This window comes from Spermophilus citellus (assembly GCF_964194105.1).
Source record: "Spermophilus citellus genome assembly, chromosome: 3".
Classification (NCBI taxonomy): domain Eukaryota; kingdom Metazoa; phylum Chordata; class Mammalia; order Rodentia; family Sciuridae; genus Spermophilus; species Spermophilus citellus.
In genome coordinates, this window is record NC_138184.1 from 34,977,992 (window position 1) to 35,002,051 (window position 24,060).

The window sequence follows — 24,060 nt, forward strand, 5'->3', positions numbered from 1 at the left end:
CAAGTCTGCCTACCTTGCGGGCTCGGGAGGCAGTTCTGCTCAGCCCCCACTGCCAATGGGGGTACCTGACTGCCTCTCCAACGGGTCGCTGGGCGCTGGGCCTTTTCCGGACACGGGCGGCGGCTCTGCTCCACCCCTGCTCCAACCAGTGTGACGTGACTGCCTTGGTGCTACGTGTCCACCACGCTGGCAGGCTACCAGGCCTGTCCTGCCAGTGGGTCGCAGGTCTGCCTACCTTGCAGGCTCAGACGGTGGCTCTGCACAGCCCCTACTCCAAATGGGGTGACTTGGCTACCACACCATCGGGTCGCTGGTCCTGTTCTAGGTGTGGGCGGCTACTCTCTTCAGCCCCAGCTTCAGTTGGGGTGTCGTGATACCATGCCGGCGGGTCACTTGGCCTGCTCTGGGCGCAGGCGGAAGCTCCACTCTGTCCCCCTGGCCCCCACAGCACCCAGCAGGACCCGGACCGAGAAGCAGTCACCGCAGGTTCCCCAACCCTGGGCCAAAGCAGCTTCGGGAGCCAGAACCTGGCCTCTCCGATCCTGGCTCACGCTCCGCTAGGAGCAGGCTCCAAGGAGCGATCCCCGCGGGTTCCCCTGCCCCAGGCCAAAGCAACTCCGGGAGCCAGAGCCCGGCCACTCCAAGCTCTCCGAGCTCAGTGCACGCTCCGCTGGGAGCAGGCTCAAAGACGCAGTCCCCGCGGGCTCCCCAGCCTCGGGCCAAAACTGTTCCGGGAGTCAGAACCCAGCCGCCCCGAGCTCAGCGCACGCTCCACTTGTATCTGGCCTCAACACGCAGTCTCCGCAGGTTCCCCAGCCCTGGGCCAAAGCAGCCCCGGGAACCAGATTCCGGCCGCTCAGAGCCCGGCGCACGCTTTGTCAGGAGCGAGCCCCTAGGAGTATTCTCCACTGGTTCTCCAGCCCCGAGCCTGAGCGATCTGTCTGCGAGACGCAGGCAAATACCAGTCTGAAATCACCTGTTCCGTAGCTGAATGAGCTGAGATCAGTAGAAAACAGGGATGATTACATCAGCTCTCCAAGATGGCGGCTGCTGTCCTCCTCCGTGGTCCGACCGGTGTCGAGAACCGAACTGGACCGCTTCTCTCCTCTGTCTCAAAGCCAGAACTCACACTAAGCACGGCCATTGCACCACTGGCAGGAGCCCCCAGAATCCGCATCGCTGCACCCCCGCTCTGGCACCTTGCCGCTTCCCAGAGCGCGCCGCAGACTCCAGCTGCGGGGCGCGACCCTCCATGCGGAGAAATCGCCCGCGTCTGAGCCCCCGCAGCCGAACCTCGTGTGATGGAAATCCGTCCACTAGATTCTGGAGCACCTCAATTTCACTGGAAATTCCCAACAAGATAGCCTTCAGCTGTTTCACCTCGTCTTTCTCCCGCACAGTGAAGCGGTGCACTGGGGTGATGCACTCCCTTCGCCGCCATCTTCTGCCTTCCAAATGGTGGTTTTGATGAGAAAAAATTCCTGACTTTGAGTGTAGCACTGCATGTTTTGGATGTTGCTTATTTTTGTTTGTTTTAGATTAGTTATACATTAGTTTGACTTTTTTAAACATATTTTTTCTTCTTCGTAATGGTGATCTTGTGATTACTTTTTTTTGGGGGGGGTCTGGATTGTTGGTCCTAGTTTTCTTCTAAAATTTTAATATTTTAATAATCAAAAGAAAATTTTGATGAAATATATTTGTTTATAGCAACTATTTCACTTTGAGAACTGTGAATATATATTTGAGTGAGTGGAGGAAAACTTTGTATTTAAATTTTATTTTGTCAAGATACACCCTCCCAGAGAGTTCAGTTCATCCTTGGTACTGAAGATGATGATGAAGAACACATTCCCCACGATCTCTTCACGGAAATGGATGAACTATGTTACAGAGATGGAGAAGAATATGAGTGGAAAGAAACTGCCAGGTAACGCTGCTGATTCTTCTTATATGTTGGGAAAATAAAGATAGATTGTTAAGAGTTGACTTGACTTGGTTTCTTTTGATAATAAATATATTAAGTTGAAATTATGGGATATATCAAGTGCTTTAAATTAGTTAACAGAGAATTTCCTTGTCAGTGTCTGGAAATTTATCTTTAATTTTTCTCCTTATTTTCAAATCTGTTTCCTTAACTAACCCTTCATCTATTTATTTATTTATTCAGTAAATACCCCTTCATTTTATTTTTTTGTGGTGTTGAGGACTGAACCTAGTGCCTCACACCATGCTAAGAGAGCACTCTACCTCTGAGCCAGAACCCCAGCCCTAGTCCTTTATTCTTTTAAGTTTAAAATAAGATTAGAAGTGGAAAATATGAAACACTAAAGTTTGTTTTTTTTTTTTTTTGTAGGCTGACTTATGATAACTAAAAAAGAAACATTGTGAACCATTGGCCTAATTTGTGAAAATGTGTTTGTAGTGAAAATGTTGTTCCGGGGATGGGTTTTTTTGGCTACTTTTTTCTTTTTATAAATGAAAGTGTATGTTTATTAAAGTTCAAAAAATGGAATAGTCATTATTTATAAAGTATTTTTATGTATTATTCTTTTAGATGGCTGAAATTTGAAGAGGATGTTGAAGATGGTGGTGACCGATGGAGTAAACCTTATGTGGCGACTCTCTCTTTGCACAGTCTTTTTGAACTGAGGAGTTGCATCCTAAATGGAACAGTCATGCTAGACATGAGAGCAAGCACTCTAGATGAAATAGCAGGTATTGAAAGGGTATAAAAAGAGAAATAATGGCATTAAGAAAATAAAGTGGCATTTTATACATTTATGTAACAATTCTATTAAACTTCTGTTCTCAGAGGCAGTAGGAGAAATAGACATATAAATAAAGATACTTTTTTTGGGTCTCTAAGAAGTTTTGGGATTAGAATGTTAAAATGGACAGATATGACTATAGTATCAAGAAGAGAGTGACTAATACCATAAGCAAGTATGGAGTCTCTGCAAATTCAGAGGAATGAATTTTTTTTTTTCCTTTGTGTTTTGGATCAAGGTGTCTAGAAAAGATCCACAGAGAACATTAATTGTACAATTTATTCATAGAATTTGAGTACATGAGAATAAAGAGCAGGGACTACAAGAGAAAAAGTGTTCCAAAGGAGGAGGCAGTGGGAGGAAAAGTCTAGGGAAGTATAGATAGATAGGTTTGAATCCCAGAAAAGCCAATTCTGTGTGTATATCCATATCTTAAGTAGTGGGAGCTATATTGGGAAAATAAAGATAGATTGTGATGAATTTTGAATTATTGGGGGAAGACAATTGGGTTTTATCAGGTGTAGGTATTTTGGTGATCATAGTGGTATTTAAGTTTGAGGGCAGTGAAATCCAGAGGTATGCTCAAGGAGTTCTGGCAATAGTGCAGGGTAGCTTTAGATTAGGAAGAGGTTAGAACAGAAGTCAGTCATCCTTTTATTCTGTAGGGATAGACTAAGCTAGAAACAATTCTATTGGTCAGCTGTGGCAGGTATTGCAATGCAAATGAAGGAGAGAGATTTAGAGGATAATGTGGAAATAGAAGTAGAAAAGGATGGTTAGGATACAGCTATTTGGTCACTTAACTAAAATTCCTAGAAATGAAAATGAAGTTCAGAGATAGTATATTTGATAGTTTGGCTTTCACTGTAGCATTTGATCTTCAAGAAAACTATAAACTAACTGGAATTTTTCAGACTAGAATATTTCAAGGTTACTTGATCATTAGATTTAACCATGTGCTAGAAATCTTTAAATTGTAGAAGTTCTTATTTTGTCTTGTACAAATGGTCAAAAATTGAATTAGGATTAGGAATATTGAATGTATACATATGGGTCTTACCTTGGTTTCTCATTGAACATGTAATACAACGTAAATATAGTATAGTTCAGCGTTTACTTGTATGGTAAACTGTTGTCATTGTGTTATTGTTATAGTTTACCTTCTAGGTTGGTTCCTCCAGTTTTCTCTCAGAGTAATCTTATTATAGTTTTGATAATTTGACTGTTTAAAAAAAATCTCAAATTAGTGCCACTGTTTGAAAATATTTATGCATACTTTGTAAAGTAAAAATAGCCCAGTTACCACGGTGATGTGTAAGGTGGCATTGCCATCAGTCTTCATTTTTCACATCCCTGTCAGAGCCTGGTTATTCCTCCTCCTAGGAGTTATTGCTTCATGACGTTTTATCTACTTATTTCCTCATTGGTTTTTATACCTCTGAAAGAGTGAGAGCAGAAACTTACTTTGCTTTTTATTGTAAACTTCTGTGTTCCCCGCACATTGTGAGCACTTAGTAAAAAGTTACTGAGTGAATGTGTCCAGCTATTCATCTACTGGAACAATTTGCAGGAGAAATATGAGATATTTTAATATTATTGTTAATAATATTAATAATATTGTCATCTTGGGAAGTCAATATTATGAAATACTCAGCTTGGTAGAGTTCATTGCATCCATACAGAAAAGCACTTTCCACCTTAGGAAGGCTATTAGTGTAAAACAGTAACTTCTCTGTAAATGTAATGGTTTTTAGTGAAATAAGGGTCTCAGTAATTTATTCATTTTTACTGAATGGGAAATGTTCATATTTATCTTTATGCATATTATCCACTATTAGGAGAGAGTAATACTTCTTGGAGCAATCTAAGGATCTCATTTTTGTTGAGATTTCACTTTGGAATTTGTTTTTTCCTTTGTTACAGTCATTTCAGGGTTTGCTTAGCCACAATAACTATTGTTTTTCCTTTGAATAGACATGGTATTAGACAACATGATCGCTTCTGGCCAGCTAGACGAGTCCATAAGAGAGAATGTCAGAGAAGCTCTCCTGAAGAGGCATCATCACCAGAATGAGAAAAGATTCACCAGTCGGATTCCTCTTGTTCGATCTTTTGCAGATATAGGCAAGAAACATTCTGACCCTCACTTGCTTGAAAGGAATGGTGAGATAAGTTGTGGCATCCAGTTTTCGCTAACACTCTAACAGCATTCCAGTATGTTACAGTTAACATTTGGGAAAAGAAGGATGACATTTCCAGAAAATTGTATAGGTCATTTTATAATTTTTAGTATAATTCGTTATTGTGCCTGTTAGAAATGTCATTTTTTTTTTTTTTACAACATGATAGAATCATCTCTAGAAATCACTTGGATACAAACAATTAAGCCTTCACTCTGTTAAAATGAAACAAACGAATTTCCTTTAAGTAATACTTAAATGGTACCACTGATTCCTTACCCTGAATTACTTCTCCTTCTGCTTTTTTGTTTCTATTCAAGGTGACTTGTTGTATACTTGATTAAAGAGGCATACATTTCGTTTTATAATTTTAGTTCAATTTTTAAAAAATTCTAAATCTTGTTGAACCTTTATACCTGTATGAGATTTTTTCCTGATAATTTTTCCCCCACCTGAATATATTATATTCTCTGGGCATAAAACAAGAGCTGTTGGCTTGGTGTTTCTGATTTCACTGCTCTTTCTTTATACAGTTTGTGGAAGGTTTTTATGACAAGGCCTGTCTTACACCAAGGGTGACCTATTGGTGTCTTTCAGGATATTGAGAATGGCTCAGGCCCAGGTACACATGCCTCAGCTCTCCACCCTCTTTTTTGGGCTGGTAGCAGGTCATGTGGGATGTGGAAACAGCGTTTTTATATCCATTTCCTCTGTTCGTGTCTTAAGGCTGGCACATTGGAAGGGTCGCCTTTCCTTGTTTTCTTGAGGTTCTATTTTGGTTCTCAAGGAGTACTTTGATGACAGCGAATCTGGAAGACCCAGGTATGAGGATTAGAGTGGCTTAGGGAGGGTCATTATTGCCTCTAACTGCTACTGTTACCCAAAATTTATGAGGATTACAGTCATGGTGAGTGGAGTGTGGCATACAGTGTCTGTTCATCTTTTCTGACCTAAAATAATAGTATGACTTTTAAGTGTTGTATGGGCAAATAGCCATGAGTTTAATATATGTCAAGTTGACAGTAATCATCTTTTGCAGCTCAGTGTATTATACTTAATCTGACTCCTTTAAATCTGTTGAAAATTATGCCTTGGTGCATTCAAGGAACCTTTAGAATGGGATAAAAAAGTTTAGAGTAGGGTAAAAAACTTAGGTTTAATTAAAAGCAAGCTGTATGGGACCAGTTACCTTTCTTTTTCACCTTTCATATAGTGTATGTTCTCACGTTTGGCAAAATGAATTCACTTACCCTGAGGCACCCTATTAAATCTTTATTCCTCTTATGCAATGGTTTCTGATTATCCTCCCATTTGTAATTTGATTCCTTTTAATCATAAGATAACAGCTGTTTTCTTGTAAATGCTCTTTCATCATGTTATTTTGTTGTATTTGTAATTTAACAGTTTTTCTGCATGTACCTCATTTTTCTTAAATAAATGATTGTTGTTTATGGATTAAAGGTTAATCTTTTAATATTTCTTGGGTTTCTTGAGCATGCAGCTTTGATCATTTTGGTCATATGGGATTGATTGTTGTATTTCTCATGTTTTTCCTAAAAAAGAATGGTATTCTTTTAAACTGTGCTTAAATATACCATAAGACGTACCTTAAAAGAAATATAGGGTGTTTAAGTCTGCATGACATTTTGAAATATTATAGACTTACTATCTTATTGTGTTGTGGGTAAAATGCTTTTTTTTTTCTAGTTAATTTAAAGATTGTATATGGTTAAACGTGCCTATTATGTTAAAACAAACACTTTAGGACATTTATTAATAAATATCTTTAGAGAGTTCAATAATTAGTAGTATCCTTTCAAATTGACCTAATTTTCTTTTTAAAATAATTGATACATCTTACATATTAAACTTAACTTGAGCACTACCAAGCCCTTGGCTCAATGTTATAAATAATTAATATTAGGTTAGAAATTTTTTAGGTTAGAAATTTTTAGATTAGAAATTTTAGGTTAGAACTTTTAGGTAATATTAATGTGGGCTTTTGTTTTAAGACATCTGCAGCTGTTTTGTATAATGTAGGAAAAATGCACTAAATATACATTATTAGTTCTAGTAAGTTTTTGTTTGGATTCTATTTTTTATATTATTTTTGTATTCTCAATTGCCATTTATTATTTAAGCAGTAACTTTATATTGATTTTTCTTCCTTGTAAAAATGACAGGGTATTGGTCATCTAATTTGTAACAGAATATTGTCCCCTACAATCTATCATTAACATTTTTTAAAAATCTATGTTCAGGGAATTAATTGCCATTTAAATAACTTTTCAGTGATTTTCTAACATTTAAAATCTGATTGATTTGCTAACCCTCACAGCATGAATTTGAAATATTGGGCCTTTAAAGCTTGTGATTTATGGTGTAAATTGATTTTTGTGTCTACATATGCCGTCTGCAGTGAACTTCATCATTTTTCATTTATTTGTTTTATCTCAGGGGAAGGCCTTTCAGCCTCCCGCCATTCTTTGCGAACAGGTCTCTCTGCCTCAAACCTTTCATTGCGAGGAGAATCGCCTTTATCTCTTCTTCTCAGTCATCTTCTTCCTTCTTCAAGAGGTGGAACCCCTGCAGGCTCAAGGTGTACAACCCCAGTTCCCACCCCTCAAAACAGTCCTCCTTCCAGCCCTAGCATCAGTCGCCTGACCTCCAGAAGTTCCCAACAGAGTCAGCTTCAGGCCCCAGAACTACTGGTTTCACCTGCCAGTGATGATATTCCCACAGTAGTTATTCATCCGCCTGAGGAAGACTTAGAAGCACTGAAAGGCCAGGAACAGAAGAATGAGGAAAATGTTGACTTAACTCCAGGCAACTATCCCAAATCCTCCATGTGTGGTGCTTTCTGCCTCTGGATCACTTGCACTTGGAATGCCTTTCAGCACATAACTTGAGCAGCATATGTAGATAATGCTAATTATTTATCTTGACTTCTGCATGTTTTTTCTTTATTGTAGAAAAGAGTAGAATTGTTAAAAATTTATGTTATTAAAAAGAATTCAAAGAAGACTATATATAATTTAAGCCCTCAAAACTTTTCACTGAAATTTTAGAGGTCAAGGCAGTCAAGATTTTAATTTTCCTTTTAATTTTTTTTTTTTTTTTTAAGAATGGTGGCTTTTCTTGAGCAGTTCACTCATAAGGCAAATGAGCATATATGTATAAAGACAGTGAGATGAAAATAAAGGCAGGATTTATGTTCTTTTTTCTCATTTTGCCTCTGAGAAGTTTGAGGTTCTCTGATAACTGACTTCTGGAATTCTAATTTCAAAGCTGCTCTTATATTTTGTAACAAAGTTCAGTTGTCCCTTGTTGAATGTCATATTCAACTTTAATCCAAAGTATCTGTAAGATTTGCAGCACCAGAGTTGTTCCTACAATTATGTCTAGGAGATATATTTATTTATTTATGTGTAAATTAGGAATTATTTCTTAATGGGCATAAAGGGTTATAGCTTATTTAAGGACTATAGATTATGGTAATTTAGGTTGTTTCTTATACATTGGTTATATGAACATTTATTCTCATAGTTTTTTAAATGTAATTTGTATTTAGAAAGTACTTTTAGTTAAAAAAAAAAGAAAGTGCTTTTAGTAACTTAAAAAAAACATTTCAGATAAGCATCAATGATATATACTAATACTAACTAATGTTTTTTTGCAGTATTGGGGATTGAACTTAGGGCCTCATGCATTATAGGCAAGTGCTCTATCATTTGAGTTATATCCCCAGTTCCATTTTTAAATTATATTTTGAGACAGGGTCTCCCTAAGTTGCTGAGGCTGGCCTCCAACCTGTGATCCTCCTGCCTCTTTCTCCTAAGTAGCTGGGATTATGGGCTTTTGCCATCACACCTGGCCTAATTGTGGTTTTAAACACTTCAGTGGCAGTACAGAGATTCAGTTACCCTATTCAATATACAGATTTGTGTAAGTTGGGTATGTACACCCGTTTTAAAAAACTCAAAGTTAGTTTTTTTTTTTTAAAGGGGACACTCCCCAATCCCACTGTTCTTTTTTTTAATATTTATTTATTTATTAGTTATTGGCGGACACAACATCTTTGTTTGTATGTGGTGCTGGAGGATCGAACCCGGGCTGCACGCATGCCAGGCGAGCAAGCTACCGCTTGAGCCACATCCCCAGCCCCTCAAAGTTAGTTTAACTTATCTGAGTCTTACTACTCACAGCTAGTAAGTGGAAGCCTAAATTCTACTAATCATTGTTTACTACCACTTTACGAAAAAACTCTTTCCCCCTATTGCTTTATCTAGATATACCAAGTGTATTTAATCAAAGGTTATTCTAGTTGCAGAAAGAATTTATGCACACTTTTAGAAGTACCAATGAAGTTTTGTGGCTAAATAGTTGTAAGATTAATTATGATTGTAGTCATAATTGCAATTGCTTGATAGTAGGTACCTAGGTGTTTTTCAGATATCATATTTCTAAATTTGTAATAGTATTTTAAGTTTGGTATTATCTCCATTTTACAAATGAAGGGAAAACAGAACTGTCAGTATCATATTGTAAATGACCAAAGCAGGGATTTGAACTTGGCTGTACTTAAAACAAAATCTATTGTGTCATATTTCATTGTGACTTTTACTCCTTCATGAAAAGTGTAGATTAACAATGAGGTAACTGGACATAAAGAAGACAAAAAACACCTAGAAACAATTACTTAGAAATAATGAGTATTCTTAACTAAAAAGAGCTAGGAAGATTTTCTCCTTTTTCTGGGTCAGAAATGACTTTCAACTTTCATTTATTTTTACCTGTGTCAAATTGATTGGTAATTCTGAATGTTTCTTGTTTTATCAGCTCCTTTGTTATGAAATAAGGGTCTCTGAAATTTTAGGTAAAAAGGGGGAGGCATAAGAGTTCACAGTGTTGTGTTATGCCATCCTAAGGAAATAAAAGAAGCAATTAGCTGAGAATTGAGAAGCACAAGTGTTGTCCAACCATGCTATGAATTTTTGGCAGTGAGTTTATCAGCTTTTCTGAAGAGAAGAAATTAAAATGGAGGGAAGGGGGAATTTCTAAAGGCAAAAAGAAACTCATAATTTTTGTTAAGAAGACATCTGTAGAAGGTTGGTATTTACTGAAGAAAAAGAACAAAAACTGCTATACATTATTTCCTGTTTAATCAAGTTTGGTGCTTAAAGCACCTGGAAACTCTAGTGGAATATCCTTGATGTCTGATACCACCTTCCAGGAGGAGAGTGGCCCCAGCATCATATTGGAAAGGCTAATGTGGTAGACTTGTGTGTCATGAAGTCATGATTTGTGCATATCCATAATAAAAAAGGAGGTAGTTTTCTATCAGTTATTCTTGGGAGAATAATTATTTGCAAGAGACATATTTAGTGAGTATTTTTCCAAACTCAGTATTTCTCAGCCTTGCATTGTTGACATTCTGACTGAGTAATTCTTCCCTGGATGGTTAGGTGGGAGGAGGTAGACCTGTGTTTTGTAGGATGTTCAGCAGCCTCTGGCCACTGTGTACCAGCTGCCAGTATCACCCCTCATTGAAAACCAACTATATCTAAATATTGCTAGATGTCTCTTGGGGCATAGTTTTCCTGAGTTGATAGCCCCTGCTTTATTTCTGCTTTCAAGTTTGTAATAACAGAAAACTGATACCTTTGAGTTATCTTTCTCTGTTAGACTTGCTATTTGAAAAAAAAAAAACAATATGTGAAATAGATTTACCAGAGTATGATTTAAAAACCATTGCTGATTTTATTTATATAATCCTTTCATTCTTCCCTTCCCTTCCTCCTTCCCTTCCTCCGGCCCTCCCTCCTTTCCTTTGGTCCTTCCTTCTTTCCTTCCTGTACTGGGAGTTGAAACCAGAGGTGCTTTACCACTGAACTGCGTTCCCTGTCCATGTTATTTTTTATTTTGAGACAGAGTGCTGTTAAGTTACTGAGACTGGCCTTGAACTTGTGATCTTCCTGCCTCAGCCTCCCGAGTCACTGGGATTGTAGACACTATGCCTGACTTTCTTTTTTTCTTTTTAAAGAGAAGCAGTGTTACTAAGAAGATGAAGTGAATATTTGCTAACTTGAGCAGCTAGGTTGTAGAAGAAAGGATCTGAAAATTCCCTTTCTGACATCCTCTAAGATGTGGACCCCATTGATAGACATCTTATTCTTTCCTCAGAGTCTCTTTTAAGCAAATAAATACAGTCTTTCTGAGTTATTTGTGCAAATGGTTGAGAGCTTTATTTTTTGGTGACTTAATTCTGACCCCTAGGAATTCATTGTAGGAGGAGGGAGATTTGCTTAATGGATTAAGACAACAGCTTTAACTTAGCTGAGATTTGGAAGAACTACCCAGGAGGATTAAGGTGGAAAGCTCTAATGTACACCTGCCATGCTAATTCTGAAAGAAGAATGAGGCTAGCCAAGTCACTTCAGGTCATATCCTCTAGCTTTGTCACCATTGAGTTCCACATCATTTTTGTCTTCCCCTCATTTGAGTTCTGCATCATTTCTTCTTGTGTCTTCACTTTCCTGCACAGCCCTGTCATTCTGCTTCTTTCTCCCAAATCTGGTGGTTAGAATTATTCTGGAAAACTATGTCTTAAACAGCTTGTATATCCACAGATTAAAGACAGTTTAGCACTTAAAAGTCTGTAATAGTAGCAGTCACCACTAGGGCCTTATTTAGACTCTTCTTGATTTTTTAAATGTGAGATAGGTGGAAACCACTGAAGAATGCTGGTAAACTTTTCTTCCCTCCTTGGGCAAAGGAGAGACACTGTTCTGGAAGTATAGGGACAAAGGTTAAAGCAGAGGAATCTTAACAGCATATCCATGTTAACCTAACATGAAGAATGAGTTGTCTTAGGAAGTAATTTTTATTTCAGAATTGTTTATCTTTTCCAGAGAATGAGCTGAATAGAGTGTGCTTACTTTTTGTACTAAGATTCTTTTTTTTTATTCTTTTTTTAATATTTATTTTTTAGTTATAGGTGGACACAATATCTTTATTTTATTTTTATGTGGTGCTGAGGATCAAACCTAGTGCCTCATGCATGCGAGGCGAGCACTCTCCCTCTGAGCCACAATCGTAGTCCCTGTACTAAGATTTTTAAGTCACCATGATATCCTCACTTATGTATTTAACAGATATGGATATCACAGAGGTCACTGAGTTTAGGTGATAAACCCGGAAGATTTAATTTCAATATTAATTAATTAATTTTTTTAAGTGCTATGAAAATAAAAACTCTTGGTTGCATCAAGTACATCTCTTGTGCTTAAAGTTCATGAACCTGACTACCAATATGAATCTCAAAGATCTAAGCATAAAATAATTTTTAAGCTAATTTTTATGGATCATGAGCTTATTATAAGTGGCACTATTAAAACTAAAAGTAGTATTTGTTGTATTTCAATGCCCTTTCCTCTATGATATTCAGTGTTTTTAATATAGTTCATATTCTTTGACTAGAAAATCTTTGGTGTTTTGAAAAAAGTGAGATGCATTTAATTGTAGAATTTTGTGCAATCCACTTGAATTTAAAATTTTTGATATTTGAACTTTTTGCCAAACTTGTAATGGTAAGCTGGGTTTTCATACTATGTGGTGTTTTTTAGTTGTTTTGTTCTTGTGAAATGTTGCTGTTCAATGTCACTTGAATATATTGTTGCTTGAACATATATTTCTATCATGTAATCCACACAAGTATCATTTTTAATCTAAAACTAATTTGATAGGCTTATCTGAATGAAGAGATTGAGTAAATTATTTAATCACATGGCTAAAAGTGGTAGTATCTATCTGTCCATCTATCTATTTATTTATTTTGGGGTACCAGGAATTGAATTTGTGAGCAATTGACCACTGAGTACATCCCCAGCACTATTTCATATTTTATTTAGAGACAGGGTCTCACTGAATTTCTTAGCACCTTGCTTTTGCTGAGGCTGGCTTTGAACTCACGATCCTCCTGCCTCAGCTTCCCAAGCTTCTGGAATTACAGGCTTGTGCCTCCACAACCCATGGTAGTATTTATTTTAATATAGATTTCTTTGATATGAAACCTCTGACCTTTGCACCGGGAAAGTAAAAACTTTGCTTATCATACTTTAAAGTTATTTTTCGTAGGAAAAATGACAGTAGTCTTTGTACATAATAAAACTACTACAGGAAAATGAAAATTCTTAAGCAAATTGTTAAGATTATGAAAGATAGTGATAAATTCAACATACATTTAGGAACTCCTAAACTTTGAGAGACTTTATATTGTTATTAGCGTGAGCATGCTAAGTGTAGTTAGTCATCACTAGGCCTGATGCCATTCACATGTATGTCATAGCTATGAAAAGTGTATTCCTTATGTATTTGTAGTGGTGATCAGACTCAGGTCTTCTTTCATCTTTGGTTCCACACTGACTCACTTTTTTCTTTTTTTGGAAAGGCCACCATTTATATTATTTTACATACTAAGATGTGCAGTTTCATTGCTTAAAATGTCATTCTAGTTTTGCTGATATGTACTAACACCTGGCACTTTGTTTTTTTAAACCTTGCACATTTGCTTTTATAATAAAACCACCACTTTCAGGATATGAACAGAGTTAGGCTATGCAGTGAATTTTCCCCTTACTAATTGGAATTATGTTTTTTCTTAAAAATAGGCATTTTGGCCTCTCCACAGTCAGCTCCCGGAAACTTGGACAATAGTAAAAGTGGAGAAATTAAAGGTAATGGAAGTGGAGGAAGCAGAGAAAATAGTACTGTTGACTTCAGCAAGGTAATTCTGCCATTTATCACCTTTAAATTTTCATAATCATTCTGAGAAAATAACTAGCCATTTGTGGCTTCATTAGCATTGCTTATAAAATGTTTTGGCAGACTTGGTGCTTACATACCTACTTGTGATATATGTGATATGTTCACTTAAGAACAGAAATTGTGAGAAAGGCTAATTTCAAGAGTTTGAATAAATACATGCTTATTAGTTTTAACAATTCTGAAAGAATAATATGAAAGTAATACAGTATTTCCATCTATACCTACCCATAGATATGACACTTCTGTACTTTTTGAACTTGTTTTGGAGCTACCACCACTAGACAGGTCAATTCTGGGACTGATGTTAGGGTACTAATGATCCAGCCTTTCCTGGGCCATCCCAGAATTACTGTCTCATGGTGTTATTGCTCTTTGGAATGCCACTGGGAAAAATACTGGTGCTTCCTTGTGGCATGGATTTAAAAAATATATGTGTATAATATAACTCTTAACTGTGCTTTTTTAATTTGCTAGATTGAAATGGGGGAAGACATTTAGAAAGCACAGGGCATAAAACAACTCAGACAACAATTGAATTTATAGTATACTTCATGAATCCTTCTTATAAATGCTTGATTACATGTAGGCATTGGTCTTTTCTTATGATTAATTTGCTACAGGATACTCATGATACTGTAATATTTTTGCATTCAATGTAAGGCTTTTTATTAAATGTGATTATGTCAAGCAAGATCCATTTTTTTTAAAGCCTTTTATTCTGTCATGCAAAGTTTGCAAGTCACATTTTACAGAAAAGAAATCTACATGATTTGCATTGTAACTTTGCTGAGAGTCAGACTCTAAAATTATAGAAAGCCTGGATTAGAGAGTTTAGCTATACAGAATGTCTGTTGTACTTTTAATATATGCTAACTTATTCTTTTTTTTTTTTTTTAAGAGAGAGTGAGAGAGGAGAGAGAGAATTTTTAATATTTATTTTTTAGTTCTCGGTGGACACAACATCTTTGTTGGTATGTGGTGCTGAGGATCGAACCCGGGCCGCACGCATGCCAGGCGAGCGCGCTACCGCTTGAGCCACATCCCCAGCCCAACTTATTCTTATTTTTACTGGTGCTATATTATTTCAGCTCAGTGAAAAGTGTTCATAGCTAAATTGCATTTTATTCTTGTTAAATGAATGGATTAATGTGATTTATAGTATAGATCTCCTCTAGACATGGCAGTTGCCGTTTATTTTTGTTCCTCTGTCACAGTTTTACCTTTTTTTACTTGGCCTATCCTTGTGTACACCTCCTTGTCTCCTGTTGGGCAGGAGTCTGCCTCCTGGCACTGTAGTTGTGGCACACTGGGTGTGGGACTCAAGAGGCCCGCTGTAAGTGCTGGTTTTATTTTTAATAGATAGCCCTGTAAGTGGTTGTTTAGTGACTTGTGTGAAACTGTATAAATAAAGAAGCTCACATACTTTAGTATCATGTTTGTAACCTTTTCCTTGTAATTATACACAGGCAACAACTAAATTTCACTTATTATGGCATTATGCTAAATCTGAACCAATAAAGACTATAGATTTTAGTTATGAATGACAATTTCCTCCCATTTAATGAAAATACTGGGCAATGTTACAGTTGTTTTTTTTTTTAAGGGAAACTTATAAAAATATAAAGGAAATAATCATTTCTAAGATTAAATAATAGAAAATATTGAATATTTTAGCACTGTGTATAATTTCATGAACCATTGTTAGTTTGTGAACTACATGTCCTTAATAGTTTTTAATGAATAGTGCTATATTCATTGAAAATTTTCTTAAGTTTATGTGTTTGATATAGATTTTCAAGTAGTAAAGATTGTGAGAGTTTAAATAGTAATATTGATAAATGTATTTTGCTTGCTTTTGCATTTTTCGTCCACTTCATTCTCTATTCTTGTGAAAGTTTTGGCATTTATACATCTTTTAGATCACAAGTATAGTATTCTTGAAAAGCAATTTTCTTGCCTATTTCCCTCTAGATAGTCTTATAAATATCATGCAAACTTTATTTTTAATTATCATGAATTTGTCAATAGGTTGACATGAATTTCATGAGGAAAATTCCTACGGGAGCTGAGGCATCCAATGTCCTGGTGGGAGAAGTAGACTTTTTGGAAAGACCTATAATTGCCTTTGTTAGACTAGCTCCCGCCGTCCTCCTCTCAGGGTTGACTGAGGTCCCTGTTCCTACGAGGTAAAAATTGGTTCCAATTAACATTCTCTGAGCATGTTCCAACCTAAAAATTTTTATTCACTGAAAGAACAAGCATCTTGCTTTGTGTGATGAAAGTTTTTAAATTATTAATATTCATTCTGTGTACCAAAATTCTTTGAGTATTAGAGCATAACAGTTATCTTTCTTTTAGAGATAAAAAATAAAATAACATCATTCTTTTAAAAAAATTCGCGTGTGTTTGGCATCTTAGGATCTTCAGTTTGAAAACAGTGAGCCATTTAATTTTTTATTTGTTTACTTACTTTGGTGCTGGGAATTGAACCCAGGGCCTTGGTGTCTCCTAAGTATCTATTGTACCATTGAGCTATGTTCCCATGCCCAGTTAAGCATTGGAGACATATTATTTAATGTAATGCAAAACATTGTAGTCAGAGAAAATGGAGTTGAATTCTTTCTCTGTCCCTTCTTTTTATGGAAGTGGGGTCAAGCCTTACTTAAGTTTTCTATTTTATTTATGAAGTGAGGACACCTCATGGTTGGTTAAATGTAATAATACCTTTGAATTAGACAAAATGCTTTGTTCTGTCCTAGTAAAAATTTTCTATTCAGTGAACATCATAAGTAAATGAGGGTGGAGAGGAGGGTAATATCTATAAGAAAAATTTGCAAGTTGTGTGTTGTGTTAATCAGTTTGTTAGCTATGCAAGAGACAGTTCTATAGTTTGTTAGATTTAGGAGCTTAATTTTAGATGAATCTCATTTCTAAAATATATATTTTTTTTATAAATGAATTTAAAGAATTAATAGGAACTTGATGGAAATATACTTATTTTCAGTTTGCTTTACTGAGGGATTTTTTTTCTTCCTCTCCCTTTCTGTGTTGTGGATTGAACCTAGTGTCTCCCACATGCTAGGCAAGTTCTCTGCCACTGAGCTGTACCTCAGCCTTCAGTTTTCATTAATGTTGCAAGTATTGAGATAAGTGAGAAAAATAACTCTGCAGATTCATGTGTAAATTCTCATAAAATGGGAGGGTGAATACTTCTAAGTTTGAACAAGTGTGAATATTAATATTTTACTGTAGTGTAAGCATGGTTATAACCAAAGAGAAAATGAAATACTTTTTATTTAGTCACTAGAAAAATAGAGTTTTTATGTTAAATTTGGAGTGTAAGTAAAAATTATTTTTCCCTTCAAAGGGAATTGTTGACTAAAATCACATTTATAATATTTATAATATTAAGTGTTTTTGTTGAGAACTGCAGATTTGAAGAATTGCATATTTTTTTGTGTACACGCTTGTTTGTTTTTCTTTCCTTTCCCTCTGTTCTTCCCTTCTTTACAAATTTTGTGTTTTTTTGTGTGTATACTTCTAACTACTTATTTGACAGAACTTACTCACAGATATTTAATAGGATTGATATTCATTGTATATACTAATTTATTTTTGTTGTTAATTCAGACCAGATTTGTTTAATCCAAAAGAAGATGGGGATTAAATGAAAAACACATTCTTCATTACTATTTGGCCCCAAGGGTGATGTGATCTGACTGCTGCACAGATAGTTAATTTTGAAGGCTTTTGCTTAGCTCTGTGATCTGCTTTACTTTGAGTTGCCATTGTTTTAGTGGTTCTTGTAGGGGATTGAAAAAGAGGTTTGAATGTTGATTCTGTGTTTGCATTTGAATGATCTTTTCAACAAAAGTTTGTATAGATTCATGTGTATGCTTTTTGTTTTTGAATTTATGTATTTTAATCTTCCCTTAGGTTTTTGTTTTTGTTACTGGGTCCAGCAGGCAAGGCACCACAGTACCATGAAATTGGCAGATCCATAGCCACTCTCATGACAGATGAGGTACTGAAATAACAGTTAAATACCTTTGAAATACACAGTTACTGTGGGATTAAATTATAGTCTTCTCTTTCATAGTGCAGCTTATAAATTGTCTTTAATGTCTCTATAATTTTATATTTACTTTTCAAATATTTGTCTTTGGTAAGGATCAGTGAGCATTGATATTTTTTAATTCTTATTTTTTAAACATTTGAAATTATTGACTACTTTCTTTGAGGTTTAAAAGGTTTCCTAGCTTAGATTTCAAGAAATTTCTGAATTTATATCCCCAATCCTTTTTATTTTTTTATTATGAGATCAGGCCTCATTCAGTTATCTTTTATGATTGTTGCCCAGGGTGGGTAACTTATTTATGATATCTAAAGTGAATTTACCATTTTAAAATTCTTATACCCAATTTGTTTTTCTTTTTAGATTTTTCATGATGTAGCTTATAAAGCAAAAGACAGAAATGACCTCTTATCTGGAATTGATGAATTTTTAGATCAAGTAACTGTTTTGCCTCCAGGAGAGTGGGATCCTTCCATACGTATAGAGCCACCCAAAAGTGTTCCTTCTCAGGTAAGCATCCAGAGCTCTTCTTCCATGAGTTACTTTTTTAATAAAAAAAAAAAAAACTAGATAAAATTTCAGATTATACATTGCTATGATTAAAAAGTCTTAAAAGTATTGGGACATTGCTCTGTGGGAGAGCATGTACCACTGTCTAGTGTGTGAGGTTCTCGGCTCAGTTGGTAGGTGGCAGAGCTACATTCACCTTGTCTCCTTTATCTTCTTACCCTTATGCCCACCTCTCTGGGTGACGATTTGTTGTGTTTAGTTTAATTCAGAACATGGAAGTATGCACATGTAATATAGTCTGTCTTTCTTTTTTTTTTTTTTTTCCCCTTTTGTAATGTTGGGAGTTGAACCCAGGGCCTTTGCATGCCAGGCAAGCACTATTCTATTGAGCCACAATCCCAGCCCCATAATACAGTTTTATTTATTCCTCTGTCTTACCAAAGGTTTTCATACTACATATAATATTGTATATCTTTTTTTATAGAGGATGAACATTTCTAATCTGAAATCCAAAATTCTCTAAAATCTGAAATGTTTTGGATTCTGACATGAAACTTAAAATGTTTCAGATTTTGAATCTTGAACCAGTAGAATCTGTGCAAATATGTTTAAATTTAAAAAACACTGAAATATTTTTAGTTCCAAGTATTTTGGATAAGGAATACTAACCTGTATAATAGTATATCCTGGAGATGTGTTCATAAGTAATGATGGAGCTATTCCTTATTCTTTTTTCTATAGCTACATTCTGTTCCATTTATGGATGTACCATTGTTTATCCTACTCCTGGGCTCTGGTTATTTTCAGTCTTTTGCTATTACAAACTGTACCATGGTACTCACAGGCCATTTTATTAGCCTCACATAAATATATCTTTAGGATAGGTCTCCAGAAATAGGTTGCTGGTTCAAAGGGGGAGTCATTTATAATTTGAATAGATATTACCAGAATCCCCTGTCATCTTGAACTCTTTTGAAACTCTCAGTGATAGAGGACTGCCTGTTTCCCTACATCCTCATTAACAAACTTTCAGGTATTTCTCAGTCTGATTGGTATGTTTATCTTGCTGATTATCTTTTAATGAGGTTTTAATATGCATTTCTTTAATGAGTGGGGTTGAATATTCATAATTATTGTCTTTAATTTTTAAATTTGTCTTAGTTATACATGACAGTAGAATGCATTTATGTACTTTGATATATCATACATGGATGGGATATAATTTCTCATTTTTCTGAGTGTACAATGATTATTGTTTTGTTCATTGCCCTTTACCACCTTGTTTTGACCATTGAAAATCATTCATTGATCCTTTGGAGTTTGTTGTGGTGTGTCATATGAGATTATGCATCAGACTTTATCTTTTCTTTTTGTACATTGTTGCCTGGTTATCCCAGGTCATTAAAACATTACACCTTTGATTAATGATGTGGCCTTCACATTAATTAAATTTCCATCTACATTTGAGTCTGATTCTTGAATTTCTTTTATTTTATATTCTGTTTATTCATGAATTAATTCTATACTACTTAATTTTTTTTTGTGGCTTTTTGGTATATATTAATATCTGGCAGGTCCAGACTTGTTTTTGCCTGTTTTTTTTTTTTTTTTTCTTTTTCCTTTCCTCCTCAGTTCTCTTGACTGTCTTTGCATGTTTAGTTTTCTATATAAACTTTGCTTTCTTTGTCCAGAAATAAAACCTTCTGGTTTTTAGAGTTATAATTATGGTTAATTTCCCAGTGAACTGAGGAAGAATTGACATCTTTCTGACACTGAATCTTTTTTTTTTTTCAAGAACATATGTCTATCCCCAGTCAATTTTCTGTTTCACATTGGTTTTTGCATCAAAGAATGTCAAAGTTTTCTTTATCTATACTTTGCCTGCTTCTTGGAGAGCATATTCATAGAATACTTTGTTTCTAGTGTAAATGAGGTCTTAGTTTCATTTGTGTGTGTGTGTGTGTGTGTGTGTGTGTATGTGTGTGTGTGTGTGTGAACTGTTTTTACATGTATGTGTTTTTTGTCCTAAAACCCTTCTTAGTTTTTTTTTTTATTGTATATGTTGGTTTTTATTGTTTTCAGAAACAAGAAGGTTTATTTAGGAAAGCAGAGGCATATTCAAGGCAGAATATGGCCTATCTCAAGAGTGAGAGGCCTTTGGGATAAAACAAGGAATACACATTGAAGGTAGAATGTAGGCTGTCTTCAGTCATACTGTTTGTAATAAGAGAGAGGTTTGTCCCTACTTTTTCAGATCTTTTACCTCTAATGTTCTTCTTGTCTAATTGTATTAACTGACGAGTATTAAGTATTAAGTAGCAGTGGCTTTAAAATAAGGGCAGTCCTTATCTTGCTTCTAATTCTTGTCAGTGTCTCTAGTGTTTCCCTTATTAAATAAGATACTGATATTGGGGCCAAAATGTACATTTTATCATGTTAAGAAAGTACCAGTTATTATTTTATTGAAATTTTTAGTATAAAATGGATGTTGAATTTTTATCAAATGCCTTTCAAGCACCTGTGGCATGAATTATATTAATTTTATTTGTCACCTGTTTGGTAAATTTTATTAGTAGATTTCTTAATATAAAATACTAGTATTGTTAGAGTGAGTGCAGCTTGGACTTTAAAGTGCTAGTAGGCTGTGTCCCTATTCTATTTAAGATGTTTGCGCCATTGTAAGTAGAGTGGTCTACAGATTTTTATGCTATCTTCATGTGTTGATATCATTATTCCATTTGTTTCATAAAAACATTAGTTTTCTTTTTTCTGCTGTTTTTAAACAGTTTAAATGGTATGGAATATTTTGGTTTCAAAAGTTTGGAAGAATTACTTTGTAAAATAATTTGATCTTGCATCTTTTGTCATATGATAGAGTTTAACATCTTGCTTATTTCTTTTGTGGAATTTGGTTTCTGTAATTTCCATTTTTTTCCTGGGATTTGTTTTTATAAATCATGCTTTTCTGGTATATTATCTGTTTCATCCAAGTTTTTAATTTATTTTAAAACAGTTGTGCATCTTGCTCTATATATTTTCCCTCAGATTGTGAAGTTTTTGTCTTTAGCTAGCGGCTAATCATCTATCATATTTAAACAGCAGCTTTTAAAAAATATATATGACAACAGAATGTATTTTGACACATCATACATAAATGGAGTATAACTTTTCATTCGTCTCGTACACAGGACATGTAATCATATGCACATAGGGTAATAATGTCAGTTTACCTTTTTTTTTTTTTTTTTTTTTTTTAATTTTTTATTGATTATTTAAAGCATTACATAGCTCATGATATATCATCTTTCATACATTAGACTCAAATTGTGTTTTGAACTCCCATTTTCACCCCAAATATAGATTGCAGAATCACATCTGTTACATATTCACATTTTTACATAATGCCATATTAGTGTCTGTTGTATTCTGCTACCTTTCCTAACCCCTACTATCACCCCTCCCCTCGCCTCCCCTCCCATCTTCCCTCTCTATCTCCCCTGCTGTTGTTCAATTCTCTCCCTTTTTTTCCCTCCCCCTTGCCCCTCATAGCCTCTTGTAATTTTATGTATCCTTGAAGGTCTCCTACCATTTCCATATGCTTTCCCTTCTCTCTCCGTTTCTCTCCCCCCATTCGTCTTTGTTATCTGTAGTCTTTTCCACATGCTCTTCCTTCCTGTTCTGTTCTTAGTTGTTCTCTTTATATCAAAGCAGACATTTGGCATTTGTTTTTTAGGGCTTGGCTAGCTTCACTTAGCATAATCTGCTCTAATGCCATCCATTTCCCTGCAAATTCTATGATTTTGTCATTTCTTAGTGCTGCATAATATTCCATTGTGTATAGATGCCACATTTTCTTTATCCATTCATCTATTGAAGGGCATCTAGGTTGGTTCCACAGTCTAGCTATTGTGAATTGTGCCGCTATAATCATTGATGCAGCCGTATCCCTATAGTGCGCTCTTTTAAGGTCCTCAGGGAATAGTCCGAGAAGTGCAATAGCTGGGTCAAATGGTGGTTCCATTCCCAGCTTTCCCAGGAATCTCCATACTGCTTTCCAAATTGGCCTCACCATATTGCAGCCCCACCAGCAGTGTACAAGTGTACCTTTTTCCCCACATCCCCGCCAACACTTGTTGTTGTTTGACTTCATAATGGCTGCCAATCTTACTGGAGTGAGATGGTATCTTAGGGTGGTTTTGATTTGCATTTCTCTGATTGCTAGAGATGGTGAGCATTTTTTCATGAACTTGTTGATTGATTGTATGTCCTCCTCTGAGAAGTGTCTGTTGAGGTCCTTGGCCCATTTGTTAATTGGGTTATTTGTTATCTTATTATTTAATTTTTTGAGTTCTTTGTACATTCTGGATATTAGGGCTCTATCAGAGGTGTGGGGGGTAAAGATTTGTTCCCAGGATGTAGGCTCTCTATTTACCTCTTTTATTGTTTCTCTTGCTGAGAAAAAACTTTTTAGTTTAAGTAAGTCCCATTTGTTTATTCTGGTTGTTAACTCTTGGGCTATGGGTGTCCTATTAAGGAATTTGGAGCCCGACCCCACAATTTGTAGATCGTAGCCAACTTTTTCTTCTATCAGACGCAATGTCTCTGATTTGATATCTAGCTCCCTGATCCATTTTGAGTTAATTTTTGTGGATGGCGAGAGAAAGGGATTCAATTTCATTTTGTTGCATATGGATTTCCAATTTTCCCAGCACCATTTGTTGAAGATGCTATCCTTCCTCCATTGCATGCTTTTAGCCCCTTTATCAAATATAAGATAGTTGTAACTTTGTGGATTAGTCTCTGTGTCTTCTATTCTGTACCATTGGTCCACCCGCCTGTTTTGGTACCAGTACCATGCTGTTTTTGTTACTATTGCTTTGTAGTACAGTTTGACCTCTGGTATCGCTATACCTCCAGATTCACACTTCCTGCTTAGAATTGCTTTTGCTATTCTGGGTCTTTTGTTTTTCCATATGAATTTCATGATTGCTTTGTCTATTTCTACAAGAAATGCCGTTGGTATTTTGATTGGCATCGCATTAAACCTATAGAGAACTTTGGGTAATATCGCCATTTTGATGATGTTAGTTCTGCCTATCCATGAACAGGGTACATTTTTCCATCTTCTGAGATCTTCTTCTATCTCTCTCTTTAGGGTTCTGTAGTTTTCATTGTATAAATCTTTCACCTCTTTTGTTAGGTTGATACCCAAGTATCTTATTTTCTTTGAGGATATTGTGAATGGAGTGGTTTTCCTTATTTCCATTTCAGAAGTTTTGTTGCTGATATATAGGAATGCCTTTGATTTATGCGTGTTGATTTTATAACCTGCCACTTTGCTGAATTCATTTATTAACTCTAGCAGCTTCTTTGTAGACTCTTTTGGGTCTGTTAAGTATATTATCATGTCATCCGCAAATAGCGATAGTTTAATTTCTTCTTTTCCTATTTTTATGCCTTTAATTTCTTTTGTCTGTCTAATTGCTCTGGCTAGTACTTCGAGAACTAAATTGAATAGAAGTGGTGATAGAGGGCATCCCTGTCTTGTTCCAGATTTTAGAGGGAATGCCTTCAATTTTTCTCCATTCAGAATGATGCTAGCCTGAGGCTTAGCATAGATAGCTTTTACAATGTTGAGGTAAGTTCCTGTTATCCCTAGTTTTTCTAGTGTTTTGAACATAAAGGGATGCTGTACTTT

At 35.7% G+C, this 24,060-nt stretch overlaps 1 protein-coding gene across 16 annotated transcripts in view; it reads left to right on the top strand.

Moving 5' to 3' along the window:
• SLC4A7 (solute carrier family 4 member 7) overlaps positions 1-24,060 on the top strand; it is a 112,372-nt gene that overhangs the window by 47,799 nt on the left and 40,513 nt on the right. For 6 of the 16 annotated variants that reach the window (XM_081283587.1, XM_081283599.1, XM_081283595.1 and 3 more), the window contains exons 4-11: positions 1,792-1,930; positions 2,558-2,718; positions 4,746-4,934; positions 7,409-7,777; positions 13,621-13,736; positions 15,806-15,963; positions 17,714-17,801; positions 18,216-18,362. In XM_081283587.1, coding sequence (XP_081139713.1) covers positions 1,792-1,930; positions 2,558-2,718; positions 4,746-4,934; positions 7,409-7,777; positions 13,621-13,736; positions 15,806-15,963; positions 17,714-17,801; positions 18,216-18,362 — 1,367 coding nt within the window. The remainder of the gene's footprint in view (positions 1-1,791; positions 1,931-2,557; positions 2,719-4,745; positions 4,935-7,408; positions 7,778-13,620; positions 13,737-15,805; positions 15,964-17,713; positions 17,802-18,215; positions 18,363-24,060) is intronic. The other 10 variants (XM_081283597.1, XM_081283602.1, XM_081283598.1 and 7 more) reach the window with 3 other exon arrangements.